This window comes from Artemia sp. Qi Xiang Cuo, chromosome 16 (assembly GCF_049724085.1).
Source record: "Artemia sp. Qi Xiang Cuo chromosome 16, ASM4972408v1, whole genome shotgun sequence".
In the NCBI taxonomy this organism is placed as follows: domain Eukaryota; kingdom Metazoa; phylum Arthropoda; class Branchiopoda; order Anostraca; family Artemiidae; genus Artemia; species Artemia sp. Qi Xiang Cuo.
Genome location: NC_142809.1, coordinates 9,711,341 through 9,730,871, shown reverse-complemented (window position 1 = coordinate 9,730,871; position 19,531 = coordinate 9,711,341). Strand labels below are relative to the sequence as shown.

General features: G+C 35.4%; 1 protein-coding gene across 3 annotated transcripts in view; it reads right to left on the bottom strand.

Annotated features, from left to right (window-relative positions):
- Positions 1–19,531, bottom strand: part of LOC148942547 (trypsin-1-like) — a 413,175-nt gene that overhangs the window by 81,488 nt on the left and 312,156 nt on the right. For 2 of the 3 annotated variants that reach the window (XM_089102744.1, XM_089102745.1), the window contains exon 1: positions 3,721–4,436. In XM_089102744.1, the coding sequence (XP_088958870.1) occupies positions 3,721–4,336 (616 nt within the window). In that variant the 5' untranslated portion in view covers positions 4,337–4,436. Of the gene's footprint in view, positions 1–3,720; positions 4,437–13,633; positions 13,892–19,531 lie in introns of those variants that run through there. The other variant, XM_089102746.1, reaches the window with a different exon arrangement.

Below are 19,531 nucleotides of genomic sequence, written 5' to 3'. Positions count from 1 at the left end.
CTTATGTATCATATATAACACAGAAAAGAAGTCAAGTTTGGTTAATGCTAATGAAATAAAATAAAATAGGATGAATATATAATAGTTTAGAAACAAATTTGGGCTATATATTCGCACATTAGGGGTTGGGGGGTAAAGTATAGCATATATTAAATACGTAACCTACCTCCTCCCCCCTAAACCCCAAAAAACAATCGTTTAAATATTGTAAACGCAATGAAAAATGACGCTTCGCCATCAATTTATCTAGCAAATAACCGTATGATGGGTTTCCATGTCTGGTTTCCTTTTACAGTCTATAGCGCTGTGTTATATATAATGTACAAGTACCCATTTTTGTTACGTTTTTACGAGTCGGACAAACATTTGGAAGGGGGGTTCAAACCCCCTAACCTCCTCCCTGGATACGGCCTTGGTTTTATTGATTCGCCTTTCCACTATAATCATTGGTTTTTCCCTTATTTGCAGAAAAATCCGGATTCTAAACCAGGTTCAGGTCCAGATTATAAATTCAAATTAAAGCAAGATCAATCGGCAGACCAGAGAAAAAAGAAAAATTACAAGAAATAAGTATTTAATTTGGATCTTATAGTATGTTTTTAATGTTGCTTTGATTCTTTTATATGGCCAGATTCGAAATCCAGGATAAAGCAAGATCAGAGGACAGACCAGCGAAAATAAAGAAAATTGAATGAATATTAAAAAAAAAATAAGAGAAATTAATATTTAAAATGAATTTATTTCTAAGATGGCCTTGTTTTTTGATGGCCAGATTCTAAACCCAGGTTAACTCTTTATTATGACTAGATTCCCAAATCAAAGTCAAAGCAAGATCAGAGGACAGACTAGAAAAATAGAAAACTGGAGACAAATTGATGCTTAACATGGCTCTTGTTCTAAGAAGGCCTAATTCTTAATATGGCCAGATTTGTAATCTAGGTTCAAGCAAGATGGCCTATTTCTTAAGGTGGTAAGGTTCTAAGCCAAGGTTAAAGCAAGATCCTAGGGCAGACCAGAGAAAATATAAAACGGGAGAGAAGTCGATGTTTAACATGGCTCTTGTTCTAAGATGACCAGATTTATAATCCAGGTTCAAGCAAGATCCAAGGACAAACCAGAGAAAATAGAAAACTGGAGAGAAATCGATTTTTAACATGGCTCTTGTTCTAAGATGGGCTTATTCTTCAGACAGCCAGATTCTAAATCCAGGCTAAAGCAAGATCAGAGGGCAAACCAAAGAAAATTGAAAACTGGAGTGAATTCGATACTGAATATGGCTCTTAGAATATAGTTTCAAGCAGAGGCGTCGTTTGGGGGTGGGAAGGGGGGCAGTTGCCCCCCCCCCCCCAATAATGTAGAGAAAAATTATTATACATCCTATGCCCTTTGACTATCCGGATTTGGACCTTTCTTGCCCCCCTCCCCCAATAAAAATGCTGGAGATTCACCCCTGGTTTCAAGGTGGCTTTAACTCTTTAATATAGCTATAAGATGAGTTAAAAATTACTAACACCACAGATACTAGAATAGTACCCCGGTACGATGAGAAGAAGGGGAGTTTCCCCAGGGACACTGATCTAAGCTAGATCCAATAGGCTTTATAATTAAGATTTTATGTTTCAAGAAGAAGTTTACGTTACAAGTTTTAAAGTGAAATTTGCTGAAATAAGATTTATTTGCATTTTAATACCTTATAGAAAGAGACCCAAAAACAGAAATAGTTTTGTAAAGATTAGAAGTACAGAATAATAATTTTTTTTAAACTAAAAATTGTCATTAAGATATGTTATTATTAAAAAAAAAAAAAAGAATAAAAAAAATGAATAGGGTTGGAAAACATTAGTCCCTGGACAACAGTCTCTACCTTCGGTTGCCCTAGCCCCTCTGAGCTCCCACTAGATTGGTTTAGCACGATTAGCAGAGGAGTTTGGATAAGCCTCTCATTTGCTACCATGTTCAACAATTGCAAAATTTTTGCAATAAATTCGTACAATTTACAAGAAAACAGAATCAAATATGTTTTCTTTAAAAAAAAATTGAATGTTTTACGTTTTTTACGTAAAGCCTGTCTTTGGTCACATGAATTAATTATTAAAGAGCGTAACCAGTTACGATGGTGAGAAAAAAGATGGATTCCTGGCAATAGTGTTGAACTGCAATTTCCGCACTGTTGTCAGTTGAGCTGGGACTGGATTTCATGAACTTAAATCGTCAATATAATTAAAAGATGTAAAAGTACTAATGACAATTCAGCTACAGGCAGCATTGCATAGCGGAACAGATTAAAGTTAAAAGGATATAGACAATATTAAGATGTTGTCAGGAAACGGTACGTCGGTAGAGGATATATTTGGGCAGGAAGCAGCCTTATAGCGGAGACGAGATAATTGGCGTTAGGGTTGCCCCCGAGTGACAAAAAAATCCCTAGATTTTAGTGATTTTCTGGTTGATTTAATAATTTTCTTCAATAGTCTAGTGATTTATGGGCATATTTAGTGATTTTTTGTTTATGCAACGTGAAAAATCACTATAAATAGCGATAAATCACTAGGGGTGGCAACCCTCATCGGCATACTTAAAGGAAAAAGTCTGAAAAATTTATCTGATCTAATGCAATATCCTACTTTATATAGCAAGTATTCCTAATTCCTAGCCAATGACTAATCTGAAAACCACCATGTGATGTTATACGACGGGTACCTGAAGCCAAACGACCATTTCTCATTATAAAACTAGTAGACTTCCGTCCTCACAAGATAGTATATGCTGCGGCTTTCCCTTTTTATTCCTGTCGTCCAAGGGTTTACTCTGCTCGTCAATTTTAAATAATTGGGTTTGTTTTTTTTTTTTTTTTTTTTTTTTTTTGTTCTAGCAAAGGTGAAAAAAGCTAAACTTGATACACGGAAAAGGGGCTAAAATCTAGGATATCTTTCAATGGAATCATAGAATCCCGAAATGCAATCCTCTTCTGAGGCACGTACATGGGCATTTATTTAAAGGAGAGGGTCATGACATTTCGTAGAGGCTATATTCAACATAAGGCAGTTCATATTCCCCTAGGTTTGAAAAAATTCTAAGAAAAGCGGGGAATTTTTTTAAGAAACTGGATAAAGATAAGGTTTTCTGCCAGTCTAGGCCCCTCCTCCAGGAATAACTTTGGGTATTGACCCTAAAGGAGATATTTAAATTAATTTTTATGGATACATTTACTCCAATATAAAAATCTAGAAATTCTCGAAATCTGAAAAAAATCAGGAAAAACAATTAAAAAGGCACAAAATGCACTTAAATTAGTACCTTCAGCATGGGACTGTTTTTTATTATACTCAAAATTTGGAAGAAGACATTATCCTCAAAATTTTGACCGGTTGTCTTAGATATGAGATTTTGTTGAAAATCAAGAGTTTGCACTCAATTATTTTCAATTTCTAAGAAACTTAACTCAGTAACAATCCTGATTCTATTCTTTAATGATTCGTGATTAAACTCGTTATTGTAGGCCGTGTGTGGTCTCTCACTCACTTAAGGAATACGGACCACACCCCTACCTAAGTCACATCAAATATATGATTTTCACCCGAAGTGGCATAAAACACCCATTTATTAATATGGTTCTTATTGATATTTCATTTTAAATCCGATATTAAGATGGTATTCTTGTCCCAAAACCATTCTAGCCACATGCACATGAGTATTGTATAAATAAAATATTATACTAACCACCATTTTTGTTTTTATCATATAATCCACCACTTAAATAAGCATCTTCAATCTGTGACTTGTTCCGAAATGGATTGTATTCGAAATTTGGAGGGGGTCTTCCAAAAGGTCCACTATCAATGTCATTTTCAAATTCTAAGAAACTTAAATCAGAATCAAGGAAATTTCCCTGATTTGCCCCAAAGGGCCTATTATTTGGATATTCGTGATTATACCCATCATTGTAAGGTTGTCCATAGTAAGGGTTGTACCTTGAACTTGGTCGTGGCTGGTATTTATGCGGGGAAGATAATCCTGAAGATCCTTTATTATGATAATAATTCACTGGTGTGTTGGAGGGGAACGGTGGTCTGCTTTGCCGCAGTGGCTGAGGTGATTGACGGGTAGGCTCTTGAAACTGCGGCCGCGGATTTGATCGAATGGGACCTTGAATTTTTGACCCATTGCCCTGGATATGAGTAGGCTGTTTCTGAGGTTTTTTTGAAAATCGAGATAAAAAATCACCAAATCTGGACTGGCCTTTTCTACTATGGCTAATAAAAGAGAACTCAAAACACATATATCCATTTAACATAGTCACAAATATTAATGTAACTACATAAGGCTGAAGAAGCATAATAATTTGTTAAGTTATTACTGAGTCAGCCAAGTTTTACATCCACTCCCACCTTAAGCTTAATCCAAACTGAACAAGCCAACCATGGTAATAATCAGAGGTGATGCACTATCAAAGCTGAGACACAAATAAAACTAGCGGTTAAACCGTCGCGGCGTCTGAAGGTTGAAGCGGGAGATTTAATCAGCGCCTGATATCACCTTTCGCTTTCATGCGTGTGCTTTTATTAAATTAAAAATAAATAATATGACAATTCTGCAATGAGATCAATTTCTCCTTCAACGCAATTAACCTTGTACCATACCATTATAATAACCTCACGTTGCAACCTCATACGATATACAAAAAGTCCTTATTAACTGCGGTAACTCAAATTATCAAAAACAAATAACTGAACCAAATAAATAAACTTAAGAAATACTATAGGATGGTTTTACTGCTGACTATTTTTTTTTCTTGGTGCACGAAAGGTGCAGTCTACGCCTCCAAAGCACCTCAAAACTTATTTTGGCCTTTAAGTAGCACCTATGAATATATATATTTTTTTGTAATTTAGAGAAATTAGGGGAAGATCAATACTGTTAATATACTGTTGCAGTCGCTTAATTAATTTTTATCATTTTCATCACTTTTACAAGCTGTTTCCCGAGTTTTTGCTTCAAACAATATACAAAAGAGTATCGACCGTGGTGATTGAAGTCAACAAAAACAAGTATTTATAACCTAAGAAATAGTATTTATACACCTTAGCTATAAAAACCCAGGCTATATATTACGGGATACAGGCGATAATTTGAATGACGTTGCTCAGGCTTTTTTAATTCGAAAATTTTGAGAATTTGCAATCTACATTTCGTAGCCCTTCTATTACATTTCGTAGCCCTTCTACATTTCGTAGCCCTTCAAACGTTGTGTTGCTAAACACAACGTTTTTATGCTAAGCTTACGGTCAATTGGTAACTGAGGATATCCACAGAAGAAGTTGGGAGGTGGAAGGAAGGGAGGTGGCTTCCTTCCACTCGAAGGAAGGGAGGCGGCTTTTTCGTGTCTGGAACTGGAAACCCCCTGGCTTGCAGAAAAGTGGTAGGCAGAGGACTGCACTAGATTTCTCCCTAGAAAAGGAGGCACTATGGAAAACACATCACTGGAAGAGCTAGAATCACTGGCCTACGATCGTGCGTCTGGTAAGGCACCTGTTACTTCCTTAGTAGGCGTTCAGACGCTGGATTCTGTTTCAGACTCTGTCCAAATTTCCCGCTCAGAGTGGTTGAAAGCTGAAAATAGGAACTACCGAGCAACATTCTCAGAACTGAAAACACCTATTTAGGTGACAATTATGATTGTGAATTTCCTATTTTCAACCATTCTGAGCAGGAGACTTGGAGTCTGAGACAGAATTCAGCGTCTGAACGCCCACTTATACGCAATCAGGGCAGACCCAAGTCTAAGTAAGTATGACCTTGCCTTAAGCTTTAATATTCTTCAGGAAGTAGCTACTTTAGAACACAGCTGCAAGCACGTACCTTATCCCCTAAATATGCTGATCTGTAGAACATAAAAGATGTGTTCAATATAGTTTGGAAAATAAAATTTTTTCAATTTTTACATTTTTTCTTTCTTCTTCTTTTTATTCTTTCTTTAGTTACTATTTTACCAAGAAAATCTAAAAAATAAAAGTGAACTAAAAGTAAATGGTATTTACGTTACGCAGCCAATGTACATATGTTAATTTTTTAAATATGCTATTAATTTTAGCATATATAATAATAAAAATATTAATATAAAATATAAATAATTAATGAGAAATCAAATAAATACTAGCAGTAAAATATTGATATTCAAAACAGTAAAATACTAGAAAATGTCTGAAAAAAGCAGTGATACAATGTCTTTGAAATACATGTCTAACAAAGTTAAACATACTAAAAAAATACTGTAACGCTCCCCCTCCAGTTTCTTATTCGACGCATATACTACAAAAAAAACTTTAATTCAGGTACCTGTGTAACTGATAGGATTTCTACAACGAATGAGGCAATGAATCCTCTGTCTTTGCATTAGGAGTATTAATTTTTAGCCTTGAAATAAACCATAAAGTTTCATTAACGTATAATTGCAATTTTTGAAAGTAAACCATAGAATCAAAGGTTTAAATTCAATTACGATATAAATTAAATCTATGTAAAATTCGCGGTTGCGAAACCACTCGCTGTTAAACCACAAAATCATAATATTCCTGAGTGACAAATGTAATTAGCTGTTTCTCCTTTTTTAATTTATAGTCTCCTTTGTATTTTTATACTACAATTATTTTACATTATAATCTCTTCTTGAACTATGAGCTGAACTATGAACTGAAAGTTTGAGCTGAACTATTCCTGGTAGCTTACAGATTAATAATGGGATAATGATGACTCTAAGAAAAGAATACAGCTTTGGGTCTATCATAAACTTTTTTACCTCGAATGTATTATTGTACTTTTAGTGATGGGGCAAAACAACTGAACTTTGGGTCTATCTTATGCCTTTCGGCCCTGAAAGTATCATTCTTCTACTGAATGAAACAATTAAGACCGTATCCCCAGAGGGGGGGATCAGAGTTTGAACCCCTCTCCGAAATTTCTGCCCGACTTTTAAAAACATAACAAAATACATATAATCAAATTTTTGATGTGTTTTTTTTTAATTATAAGCCCCCCCCCCTCTCCCTGAAAAAATACCTAGCAAAAGTTTTGGATATGCCCTTGGGGACACTGACAAGAAAAGAATAGAGATTTTGATCTATCATACACCTTTTGGCCCTAAAAATATATTCTTCTTCTTTGAAGATTGTAAATCATATGATCAAATTCAAATGATAATATTTCTTTTTAAAACTGAATTGTTGGTATCAATAACAGAGTTACTGTTTTAGTTTTCTTCTTTCTTTTTTTTTAAGGAAAAGGTACCAAGATTTTTTCCCAGGGTACATGGACCAATAACGAATAAAAAATCCCCTTAAAACAGGGACCAATGATACAAAAATACAGTTTACGCTATTTTCGTGACTTCATTCAACTTTTGAAAGCTCGTCTAAGGTGTTATTGGTCTTGTTAAATCTAGGTGCCAGACAAAAATAGCAACAGATCAATAAAACAAGTAGCAAGAGGCAACAAAAAAATAAATAAAGAACACGAAAGAACGGAGAAAAAAGTTCTCTCTCTCCCTCTCTCTCCCTCTCTCTCTCTCTCTCTCTCTCTCTCTCTCTCTCTCTCTCTCTCTCTCTCTCTCTCTCTCTCTCTCTCTCTCTCTCAAAGATACCGTAAACTATGCAAGTGTTAGTTACAAGCCATTGGGACCCTTCAACGTTGTATGTATTGACTGTGGAGCCCTCTATTTTTCCGAGGAAAGAATAGCAAACAAAGCTAATTCGTCTGAAGATTGCTGCTGGCATGGTTGAAATGCATTATCACCTCCATAATTTACAAATGAATGACTATGTAAGGTCAATTATTTCATGTGTGGGTTTAATAGAAAAAAAAACCGTCCCCCGCTGGCTGTTCCTGATATCCAGATTGTTCGTCAAATAAGGATGTCGAAATAAGCCCAAAAGTATCAAGCAGTAAAATTTTTCTATTCTTCTCATCGAACTAGCTATGTAAAAATACAAAAAGAAAATTTAGGCAGTATGAAAACACTGCCTATTTTCAGGAAGTATTCCAGAAAATCTACTTTCAGCCTACTTTTGCCTATTGTTAGTTCAAATTGCAAGGAATTGCCACCCTTTCCTATATACAGAAAACCAAATATAGAAGGGTATTCAAACTTGCCGTTTGGACGAAAAAAAACAATTCTACAGAACAAATTGGTGAATTTCAGAGGAAAATGAATTTTAGTAACAGAATAAAAGTCTATGACTATTCGTGTATTGACATTATATTTAGTGTGAATTTCAGTTCAACTATTAACACTCTTAGACAATAACCTATAGAGGTACCTCTCGCCATCTACTTTATCTTAGCATTTGAGACTTTTGAAGCGTATATTCAATCTTTTTAAAGTTTAGTTTCTTATATTAATTAAATAAAAAAAACAAGTTTTTTAAACTGAAAGTAAGGAGCGACATTAAAACTTAAAACGAACAGAAATTATTCCGTATATGAAAGGGCTGTCCCCTCCTCAACGCCAAGCTCTTTACGCTAAAGTTTTTTATTGTTTTAAAAAATAAAGTTGTGAGACAGAGTCAAACTTTAGCGTAAAGAGCGAGGCGTTGAGGAGGGGACAGCCCCTTTCATATACGGAATAATTTCTGTTCGTTTTAAGTTTCCTTAAGTTTCCTTAATGTCGCTCCTTACTTTCAGTTTAAAAAACTTGTTTTTTTTATTTAATTTCTGATCGTTTTTTAGTTAATGCAGCTTTTATTTTGGCTCGCCGCCATTGAATAAGTAAACAAAATTTGCATAAAAATTTTACTTTTATTTTTCTAAATGGCTGTCTCAAAATTTGGTTCCGACGTAATTTACAAATTAACTTACGTAACGAACTTCTATAGTCGTATATTTTTCTTCTGGAAAAAAATACAGAGTTGCAGATTTTTGCAGATATGAGCTTGAAACCTATGTTATAGGGTTTTCTGATACGCTGAATCTGACAGTGATTTTCATTAAAATTTTTTCACTTTTAGGGGATGTTTCCCCCCTCTTTAAAAAATCAGGTAAGTTTTCTCAGGCTCGTAGCCTTTGATGAGTAATACTAAACTTAACAAAATTTGTATATTTAGAATCAGCATTATAAGCACATTCTTTTGATACATTTATTGACATCAAAGTTCTGTTTTTAAAAGTTTCGCTTGCTATTGAGCCGTATCGCTTGTTTTTTTTTTATTGTTTTTTTTTATTACGTTTATGTTATTACGTATATGATGGGGTTCTCCCCTTAGTCAATACCACGCACTTTAAGTAAAAGTTAAAAAAAAATTTAATTCACACACCCCTGAATCACAAAGGCCGTTTAATTAGAATAGATAGCTTTTTTGAAAACACTAAAAAAAACTGTAGCGTAAAGAGCGAGGTATTCACTTGGGGGAGAAATCCCTCATATACGTAATAATTTCTGTTCATTTTAAGTTCTAATGTTGCTTCTTACTTTCAGTTGAAAAAAATTGTTTTTTTTATTTAATTTCTGATCGTTTTTTAAATAATGCTTGGAAATCCGGCGCCCCCTTCCTAGAAATGTCCCTTACCCCAAAGAAACATCCTCCACGGAAAGATTATCCCGATTAACCCCCTCCTCAAGCCCCCTCCCCCCCGCCCCACCAAAAAAAATTCTTCCTGAAAATGTCTGTATACTTCCCAATAACCAATACAATATGCAAGCAATGGGCAAAGTTCATAACTTGCAGCCCTTCCCCTGGGAACTGTGGGGGATTAATTCATCCTAAAAGACATATTTATTATATTTTCGACTATGTTGAACAAAATGGCTATCTCTAAATTTTAATTGGGTGACTTTGAGAAAAAAATGAGCGTGGGAGGGGGCCTAGTTGCCCTCCATTTTTTTGGTCACTTAAAAAGGGCACTAGAACTTTTAATTTCCGTTCAAATGAGCCCTCTTACGATATTCTAGGACCACTGGGTCAATACGATTACCCCTGGGGAAAAAAAACAAAACAAACAAACAAACAAATAAACACGCATCCGTGATCTTTCTTCTGGCAAAAAATGCAAAATTCCACATTTTTGTAGATAGGAGCTTGAAACCTCTACTGTAGAGTTCTCTGATATGCTGAATATGGTTGTGTGACTTTCATTAAGGTTCTATGACTTTTAGGGGGTATTTACCCCTTATTTCGAAAATCAGCCAAATTTTCTCAGGCGCGTTACTTTTGATGGGTAAGATTAAACTTGATGAAACTTATATATTTGAAATCAGAATTAAAATCTGATTCCTTTGATGTATCTATTGGTATCAAAATTCCGTTTTTTAGAGTTTCGGTTACCATTGAGCCGGGTCGCTCCTTACTTACAGTTCGTTACCACGAACTCTTTGATATAATTATAGATTAATTTACTGCAAGCGAACCTTAAGAAATAATAGAAGAAACTCTGAGGAAATTCTACCAGATATAAATGTTACGAAATTTAAAAATGAAAATTACGAGGATTTTATCCTCTGGTTGGGATATAATCAGAAATTCAATTGGTGGGACAAGATAAAAAAAGTAATGGACGAGCTATAACGAAAATGCGAAAAATAATGAGAAAAAATTGCGTATTATCAGTATGTCATTCAGAGAGGGAGGAGGGAGCAGAAAAAAGGCGACTAAAAAATGTATACCAATTTATACACGAGATAATATATACTAGAACTTATATACACTATCTTATAAACATATTCAGTTATATTCCTATTTTAAGCTTTTTCAAGATTACCGTAGCAGACACCTCAATTAACAGATCCTAAGCAATCTTAAAAAAAATCCTAGAGTGCAGTCTCGTATGCACGATTTTTTCGGGGGGAGGGGAGAATAAGAAAAATATTGTGTTTGGTAATTTGAACAAGAAGTGCCCGGAATTTGAAAAACAATTTTGGATTTTTGGGAAAGCCTGAGCCCCTTCTTCCCTGACATACGTCCCTGCTTCAGCATTTTATGCCTTTTTTTCTTTCTTTTTAACTTGACCTCTGTAAATACTTCATTTGACCTTGAACTCATTAAATTGAAAATAAAACAATGCATTTAGAAAGAGATAGTCCAAGGGTTCGGTGGAACCAGTCCAGGTGGAATCATCTATTTCATTCGAGATTTTTTTTTTTTTTTACTTCTAATTACCACTTAAAAACTAAAAAAATTTACCACTTAAAAACTTTATGAAATCTAGAAAAAAAAAATACTGTAAGATGGTCAAAATATTAGCTAATTTTAAACCAATTCATAAACATACCCCCTTAATCTGATTCATTAAATGGCAACACAAGGTCACAGTTATTCTATGCCAGGACTGCCAATTGTCCCCTTACATTTTGAAAAATACTATTTCTTTCGTTTTTTTCGTTGAAAAAATACCCTTTTTGGCAATTTCGTTGGCAAAAATCGGAAAAACAACAAAATTACTCCACCCTAGATTTTCAAAAAGAAATTTTGTACCCTCATCCTCTCTCATATTTTCGTGAATTGGCCTCCCTGTTCTATGCAACAATCCATTTTGTATGAAAGATCCTTGAATCCGAAATGTTTAAACACCTTTCAAAAAGGCCAACTAAGTGAATTTAGTTGAATTTTAGCTGAGTTTAATTTGATTGAATTTATTTGTATCTGTTTTAATTTAAATTTGGACGAATTTTATTTAAGTTTAAGTTAGCTACAAGAATTTGTCAATTTTCACACAAAACAGTTTGCCAAGTTATCAGTAAAGGGCTGGGCACACGTAGCTGATTTCAGGAACTGATTTCAAAATAAGCGCCGATTTTAAAGGAAATCGGCGCCGATTTGAGGTTGGAAAATTTTCAACAGATTTACAAAATCAGCACTGATTTTCAACATGATCATCACCAAAAAATAGGGATATAAATAAATAGTCAGCCAGAGGTATCTGTGGTGAAAGACCCGACTACTGAGCTTGAGAATTAAACTGAGAACTAAGCTAAGATTAATCAAGTAACTATTACTAAACTCCAGTTGACTATTTGTGTCCATGATTTTTTTTTTTGAAAATTTTGCGCAATAAATTTTTCTTTCAACCAAATTTTTCTTACCGCTATCGTTTGTCCACTGATGCTGAAATCAGTTCCCGAAATCAGCTACGTGTGCCTAGCCCTTAAAAGACAACATAATGTCTAAGAGACACCTTGCAAAAAGATTTGGTCTTCATGATAATAACTGCTTAGATGGCAATAAAAGCACTAATTCAATATTCCTGAGAATAAACGAAGTCGTTTTGCTTCTTCTACTTTTCAGTGAAGAAAACAATAAATACAAATTTCAATTTTCATCCAATTTCATCCATAGAAACACATTTGTAAACCTGGCCAAGTCTTCTGTTTAAAATTGTTTGCGCGATTACCGCGCTAACGCGATGATTACCGTGAATTCAAGGGTATCACCCTCTGAAAAACTCCCTCTTAAACAAAAAATCTCGTGGCACACAGCAAGAATCTAAATATGGATCACAAAATTAAACTGTGCCACAAATAGTAATAAAGCATAGCACACCCTTCGACACCGATGCTCTAACTGCTGTCTTGCAACAGTCTGACAATGTTCAAGGATCAAACATTAAAACGTAGGGTAAGTTTGTATTACCAAAAATTGGCAAGGCTATTCACTTGTGCTACCTTTTTTTCCTTTTTTTGAAAATCCACGCAACTTGCCCCAGGTTCAATACAGGTATTTGTAATCGATTCCTATTGGTTTTCGTTGTCAGCCAACGAAAATCATCCTAAAAAAGAATACTCCCCCCCCCCATCAGATTCGACTGCCTTCTTCATTTTTCATTGCTTAATTATGTAATGAAAAATATGTAAATTTGCTTATAAATTCTTTACTAATTATTTATGATTTTTTTTTACTAAAAATGGTTAAGCGGCTGACGATTCATAAAAGTAGGATAGTAACATATATGGATTGGAAACGGGGGAACTTCAAAGGGTAGAAGAAGATTTATTAATTTTTCTCTGAGGAATTGTCAAAGGATATTCCGACCTTAAATCAAAACATAAGCTATCCAAAAAATATGGCTGGGCCCCTCTTTTTAGGGCTGTAATGAAAGAAAGGCTAAGAAAGGCCATGTTTGACAGAAGAAGGATGACAGATTGTCAAAGATTGTGCTTTTTGACCATCTATCTGGAGTCAATCAAAAAGCAGGTCATCCCTGAATTGGGTAGAAAGAGGTCATAAGAAAGGATTTAAAGTAGACTGAAGCTTCCTAGAAGGAAGTAAAGGGTCAAGCTTTGAACTGACTGGGATGGAGGAGGATTGTGCGTAGCTGTTTGGTCTCAGGTATATTGGTGCGATCAATTGCTTGTTAGAACAGTAGTAGTAGTAGTATGCATCCAAAAATAAGGGATTGGAGCAGTGGCGTCAATTCACAAAAACTTAAGACGATGTGTACTTGTCAATACCTTTGGGGGTAAATTTGTCTTTTTTCAAAGAAAATACCAATAAAAAGGTATTTTTCAATGAAAACATCCCCAAAGGTTGTTTTTCGAAATCTATGGGTAAAGAAAAAACCTAGAGAGGGCACAGCTCAACCCCCATATGATGCCACTGGAATGGAACATAAATAAGCTTCTAATTATTCAATATTCAAAATAAGAACTTACTGAATGGCCTCTTTAGCAAATCTAGAAGCCCTCGCTCTTCCGTCTCGTTTCCATACGTCTGAACACCTTCAATCTGCTTGAGATATAGATTTTTCAGTTCATCATAGTCCGCATAGGGTGAGGCAAACTCTGTTGTGAAACTAGACTCTGTTGTAGTAACATCTGTCGGATTTGTCGGTTTTTCGGAGGACTCTAAAGTCGTAGGTTTGGCTGAAGTTGATTTCTTTAATCCAGATAGAGCATTAAGTTCCACTGAACCTGAAATGAATTAAAATTAAATGAAATTATCTTCATTTAGCATCAGTAAGCAAATGTAAACTTTAAGTGAATCGTAAGTACAATGTTAAGTACATATCAAATACGTCGTAAGTACAAAATTAAAGACATCAAAATAAAAACATTTTCGCCCCCTGGACTCATCATAGGCAGGATTGCCACTTGTAACACGAAAAACTATTTTAGCCCTATTCTATTATTTGTAGCCCGTAGCACGAAAGCACCATTATAGCACCGTTTTAGCAGACAACTGAAGCCCCAAAAATCCGTTTTACAGACAACTGTAGCCCCAAAAATCGCTGTTTAGAACACAAATTTGGCCAACTGTTGCACTTTAGGAACTGATCGTGGTGACAATCCTGATCAGACCTCAAAATCACGATTTTTAAGCATTTTCTTTCAAAATCCAAACTTAAATGGGTCTATAGTTTATATTAGAAATATCTAAAAATGTAATTCCAAAAAGTCATGGGGAAGATGCAATATCCTATGTCAGGGATCATGCAGGACAAACTTGTTTACAAAAGTGAATTTAGTGACTCAGATGCAGAAAAAGTGCATCGTATTGCATTTTCTGCAACGCACCATATTCTGCAACGCAACATCCGTGTGAACAGTAGGTAAAGCTTTCGGAATGTGGCAAATAAACAATGCGTTTATTGGGACTATAATAGTGTCATCTAGCATTGTTAAAAACAAGCCAACTTAATTATAGATGACAGTAAAATTCTTACATTTTAAGATATACATTTCAAAAAAAATCTCTATCAAGAAGACGAATTGAAATTTAATTGAACCAAATATATTCAAAATTGCTATTTTCCTAGTAGGGATAGCTCTGTGCCACGGTTTGTTGATTTAAAACACAAGGGGCTCTGCCCTTTGGGTCCCTGACACTTGTACACTCGTTTTGTTGTGCATTTTTTGGCGTTTGGCTTGCTTTGACTGTTAATGTGCTTGCTGCAAATTTTCTCAGATTCCTAAATATTGCAACTATCAAATTGCTTGAGAGTGCTTATCAAACCCTTTTTTTACCCTGCTTTGAGACTTAGAGCTGTGCCTGATTTTGATTTATTTTTCTTAATTTATTATTCACTGAGGGCGCCCCCCCTCCCATCTGCTTGCAGCCTACTGGTTTTATTTATTTGACAATTTTCTTCCTTTTTGTGATTTGATTTTGTTGTTTTACCTGTTTATTCTTAACCCTTTGGGGTTTGCAGTGGCCATTATGGTTCAATGTTAGAAAGATTTGGACCAGATGGCTCCATATCATAATAGCTGTGAACCAGTCAGTAGCTGCTGCTATACTTTCTATTTCACATATAGCAGTAAATGGATGTAAGGTAAAGTTTGGGCCTGGTTCTAGCTCTAACCCTGCTTTAATCAGAAACAGAAAAGGCATTGTATTTATCCCATCTGAGGAGGTCACCCAACTGGATGATTTTGTCAAGGAGGTCCAAGTTGATGACAGAATACAACAAATGACATTGGCCTTTAAAAGCCCAAGCCCATCAGTTATTCCTTTGGTTTGCAACTTTAATCAGGATGTTCAGTTCCCCTGAAAATCTCTGTTTGGGGTGCAAGGTATACAGTTAAGCAGTTTATCCCCCGGGCAATACAGTGCTTCAATTGCTAAGATTTTGGCCACTTGGCTTCAAATTACCCCAGAGGCACAAGATGGCTACTTTGTTGTGGACAACACACCCTTGATAAATGTCCCCAATCTAAAACAGTTAAGGAAGATCAGGTACTCCTGTGCCCTAACTACAATGATAACCATGCTGCTAATGCTAAGGAGTGCCCAGTATTCATGGAGAAGAAAGAAATTGTAGCTTATGCCCGTGCCACGTTATAGTCACACTTGCCGATAAAATCAAAATAATGGGCCAGACCAAATATTTGGCTTACGTTTCCCCTTCAGACTAAACCGTAAAACTAAAACTATACTTTTGTAAAACTAAAATGGATGTGAAAAGGTTGCTGCTTTAGAAGGAACCTTGCAGCGCATGATCCCTTTGCCAAGTCACACTCCCTTCTGGACCCAAGAAGTACTTGGCAAATATTTCTCTAAGATTGCTGGATTGCCTTGAAGTATTATTACTTGATGTGCGACCTACATCCTGGAATGAGACATGTGAAATAGAGTCTACAGGCTCTGTTGTAGCGTTTGGGGTACCACGTGAAGTTATAATGTAATTGTGAAGGCAAAGTGCACGTTCCACGATTGTCACCAACTTCTCAGGCTGCATGATTATTTCAGATCTAAATAGTCTGAACCTTTGCACAAAAATACCGAAAGTGTTCTCAATTAATCTGCGAAAACTCTATAGTTATATATCTTTTGTGAGGTTTCTACCATGAAACAGCCTCATTATATAGTCATTGAGCGGAAAGGCTTCATCCCCTAAGAACAAATGCGGAAAAGGTGTAATAGTTCCAGGGAGTTTTTTGGGTGGAGGAAGCCGTGTATCTCCATTATCGATGCGCTTCCCAAATTCAGACCGAGAAAAGACACCACCATCACTTTCAGATCCGTAAGCACCAACATCATAAAACAAAAATTTATAGTTCGCATCAAACGTTGCAAGTAAAAATAACACTAAAATAGTTCTTTTAATTATAAAAATGTGAGCCATAATTGTAGGTGCATTGAAGTCTGATGTGCTTACCATGTATAGCACCTATGCAATTTGGCATTTTCCATCGGCTAAAGATATGCGTTGCAGTGACTTTTAAGTCTTCCTCAGATGGAGCAGTGAGAAAATTAGGAGAAAGAATGTCAAAAATAGCCTGTGCAGTCTCTTTCAAAATTTCAGACACAGTAGAAATTCCAACTCTAAACTCATAGTGTAGAGTTGTCATGCTGTTCCTGTAGCTAAATATCGTAATGTCAGGGCTTGGCGAGTCTCAGGGGATATGGCTTGTCTATAATTTGTGTTTTCTTTGTTATTTTTGCCCGCACTTTACTTAATAAATCACAAAATTCATTTCTAGAAAAGCGTGTATAGTTCATGAATTTTTCATCATCGCCTGTCAGCAGAAGCTTATTAAGCAAGTTTAACTACCCTAGCTTCACTCTTTTATTGTTTTCGAGCTCTGAACGTACCCACTGCTTCCTTTGCTTTCATTTCTTAGAGCCACTGGCATTGTCATTTTGCTCGGATGCAAGTAGTGCTAACGCAATCACTAAAACATCGTCATAAGAAGTATTATTTTCTGTCATGTCAAAAAATTTTAAACTAACTATCAAATGATGAAAGCAGTCACATAAAAAAGAAGATACGATTTTTTTTACGGAAATTTTAATTAACTAGGTGTGAAGGGACAGTAATTTGGTCTGAAAGCTCAGCTACGTTTTCGTAAGCGTAATTCTTACGTTTTGGTCTGAAATAGTCTTAACGCCCGACTACAGCGCCAATTACGTTCGCCGTTCGTAATTTCTCGAGTTGAACATTGTTCAACTTTCAAACATAAATTCCTTGACTGACCAATCAGAGTCTAGGTTTAAGACATAATTTTTAAAACTAGAAAAGATGAAAACTTAGATTAGCAATTCTTCTATCTGGGGGAGGAATCTGACAAAAGTTAAGAAGATTTAGTATTAGTAGAGAATAGCTGGACGCAAATGACTGTTGGCGCAAACTCTTTAAACTAATTTCTTGCAATTTTGATTTTTTGCTTTTTAAATACAAGTGTGACGCTAAAATCAAGAAAATTGCCTTGCCATTCATGACATTTGGTTTTCTTTATCGATAGATGTGACTATAATGTGGCATGGGCATTACTCTTTTACCAATAATGTCCCCATAAGGACTGCTGCTGAGGTCTCGAAGAAAGGACTTCCTAAACATACAGAACACATCCCAATGGTGCACACATACTCTTTCCCTCCACTGACTCCTAATCAACCTCCAGTTGAGGAGCTCAACATGAGGTACATGGACATGTTTGAAGGTGTTGCAAAGCGGATCTCTGATCTAACTCAGGCTATTACATCTATTTGTGAACTGCTTTCTAAGGTAGCACCAAAACATTTTTAAAGTGCAGTCTGTAATCTAAATAAGTAAGTTGAAAACCTAAATAGAGAAGGTTCAAGCCTTCCCACAATGTCAGCAGTTACCAGCAGCCTTGGTACAGCCAAGAGGATACATAAAGGAATCTATGCCTAGCCCAGAAGGTACTATAATTAGGCTACAGACACCTAGGTTAGCCCCTTCTCAGACAAATGACTAGTTATCTCTCCACTGTTTTCCCTGATTTTGGCCTTGGATGACTAAGCACAAACATATTAAGTAATTTGGTTAAGACTTCTGGTTTGGTTCATTCCCTAAATTTTTTTCCTGCATGTTTCTTTTTTAGAGTTGCCTTATTTGTTTATTTTTTTATTTAGGTGACAGTTTACAGGTTAGACCTATTTGTATTGTTTATTATGATTGAGTTGTATAAGCATAGTTGCTGTTTGATAATGTAAATGCATCATTATGGTTCCTGTTTATAATTGCTGGCAGGTGTTGCTGGTGAATAACCCCTATAATTAGCAAGATACCTGGTAGATGGCTCCATATTATATTAATCTTGCAGGCCATGATACCCCTTCCCATTTTATTTTAGATTTATTCTTTTTTCTATTTTTTTTTTTTATTATCCTCATTTATCTTTTAATATTTATCTGATCAACTTCCTATATCTGGAAGTATGTGACATGTTATAATGTAAAAATGGATTATTTATTATATTTGTGTGTATATGCACTATAATTGCTGTATGACAAAGCATAGTTGTATTATTTTGTTTCGTGTTTTTCAACGCAGGCAGTTGCTGCAGGTGAATAACCCCATACCAATAGCAAGGTAAGTGATACATGATCAGGTACAGTGAATATTGACTGAAGTGACACTCAAGCAAGCTACTGATTACTGAAGGTACAGATCAATCGAGTGAAACGAACGCATTATGACCTATTGGTCGAATGCGTCAAACCCCAAACACCAACAACAACAACAACCCAGATGGGGCAAATTTACATTTGAGCTCGATAGTAAAAAAAAACAAAAAAAAAAAAGAAAGTAAGAGAAAAAAAGAAAAAAAGTAAGAAAAAAAAAAGAAAGAGAAAACAGCTGAAACGGCAAAAAAATAAAATAAATTAAAAAGAAGATAAAACAATTTGTCATCAAAAACATAAAATGGTTTGACCTCAACCAAGAGATTAAATACTAAAATGAATTTCAGATACATTTGGAAACGGACATCTGACAGGTAAAAACAACTTTTAAAGCTCACACTGAGTAGTTTTGTATGCTGTTTTTTTTTAGGTATTTTAGTTTGATTCAGCACAAATAAATATTTTCAATATTGCATTTGTGGAGACACCTTAGAGATTTCAGCTTACCTACAATAGCGGATCCAGAGGGGGAGGGGACGAGGGGGCGCGCGCCCCACTACCATAGCCTAAAGTAGTGTAATTGACCTAATTAACGCAAGTTTGCGTTAATTAAACTTGCTCCTAACGCAAGTTTATCTGATCAACTATTTTGCGCCCCCGCCCCTGTCATCCTATCTGACTCTTTGTTTATTTTTTTTTAAGAAATCTGATCTCAAATTTGATTTAATGTAAGGTTTTCA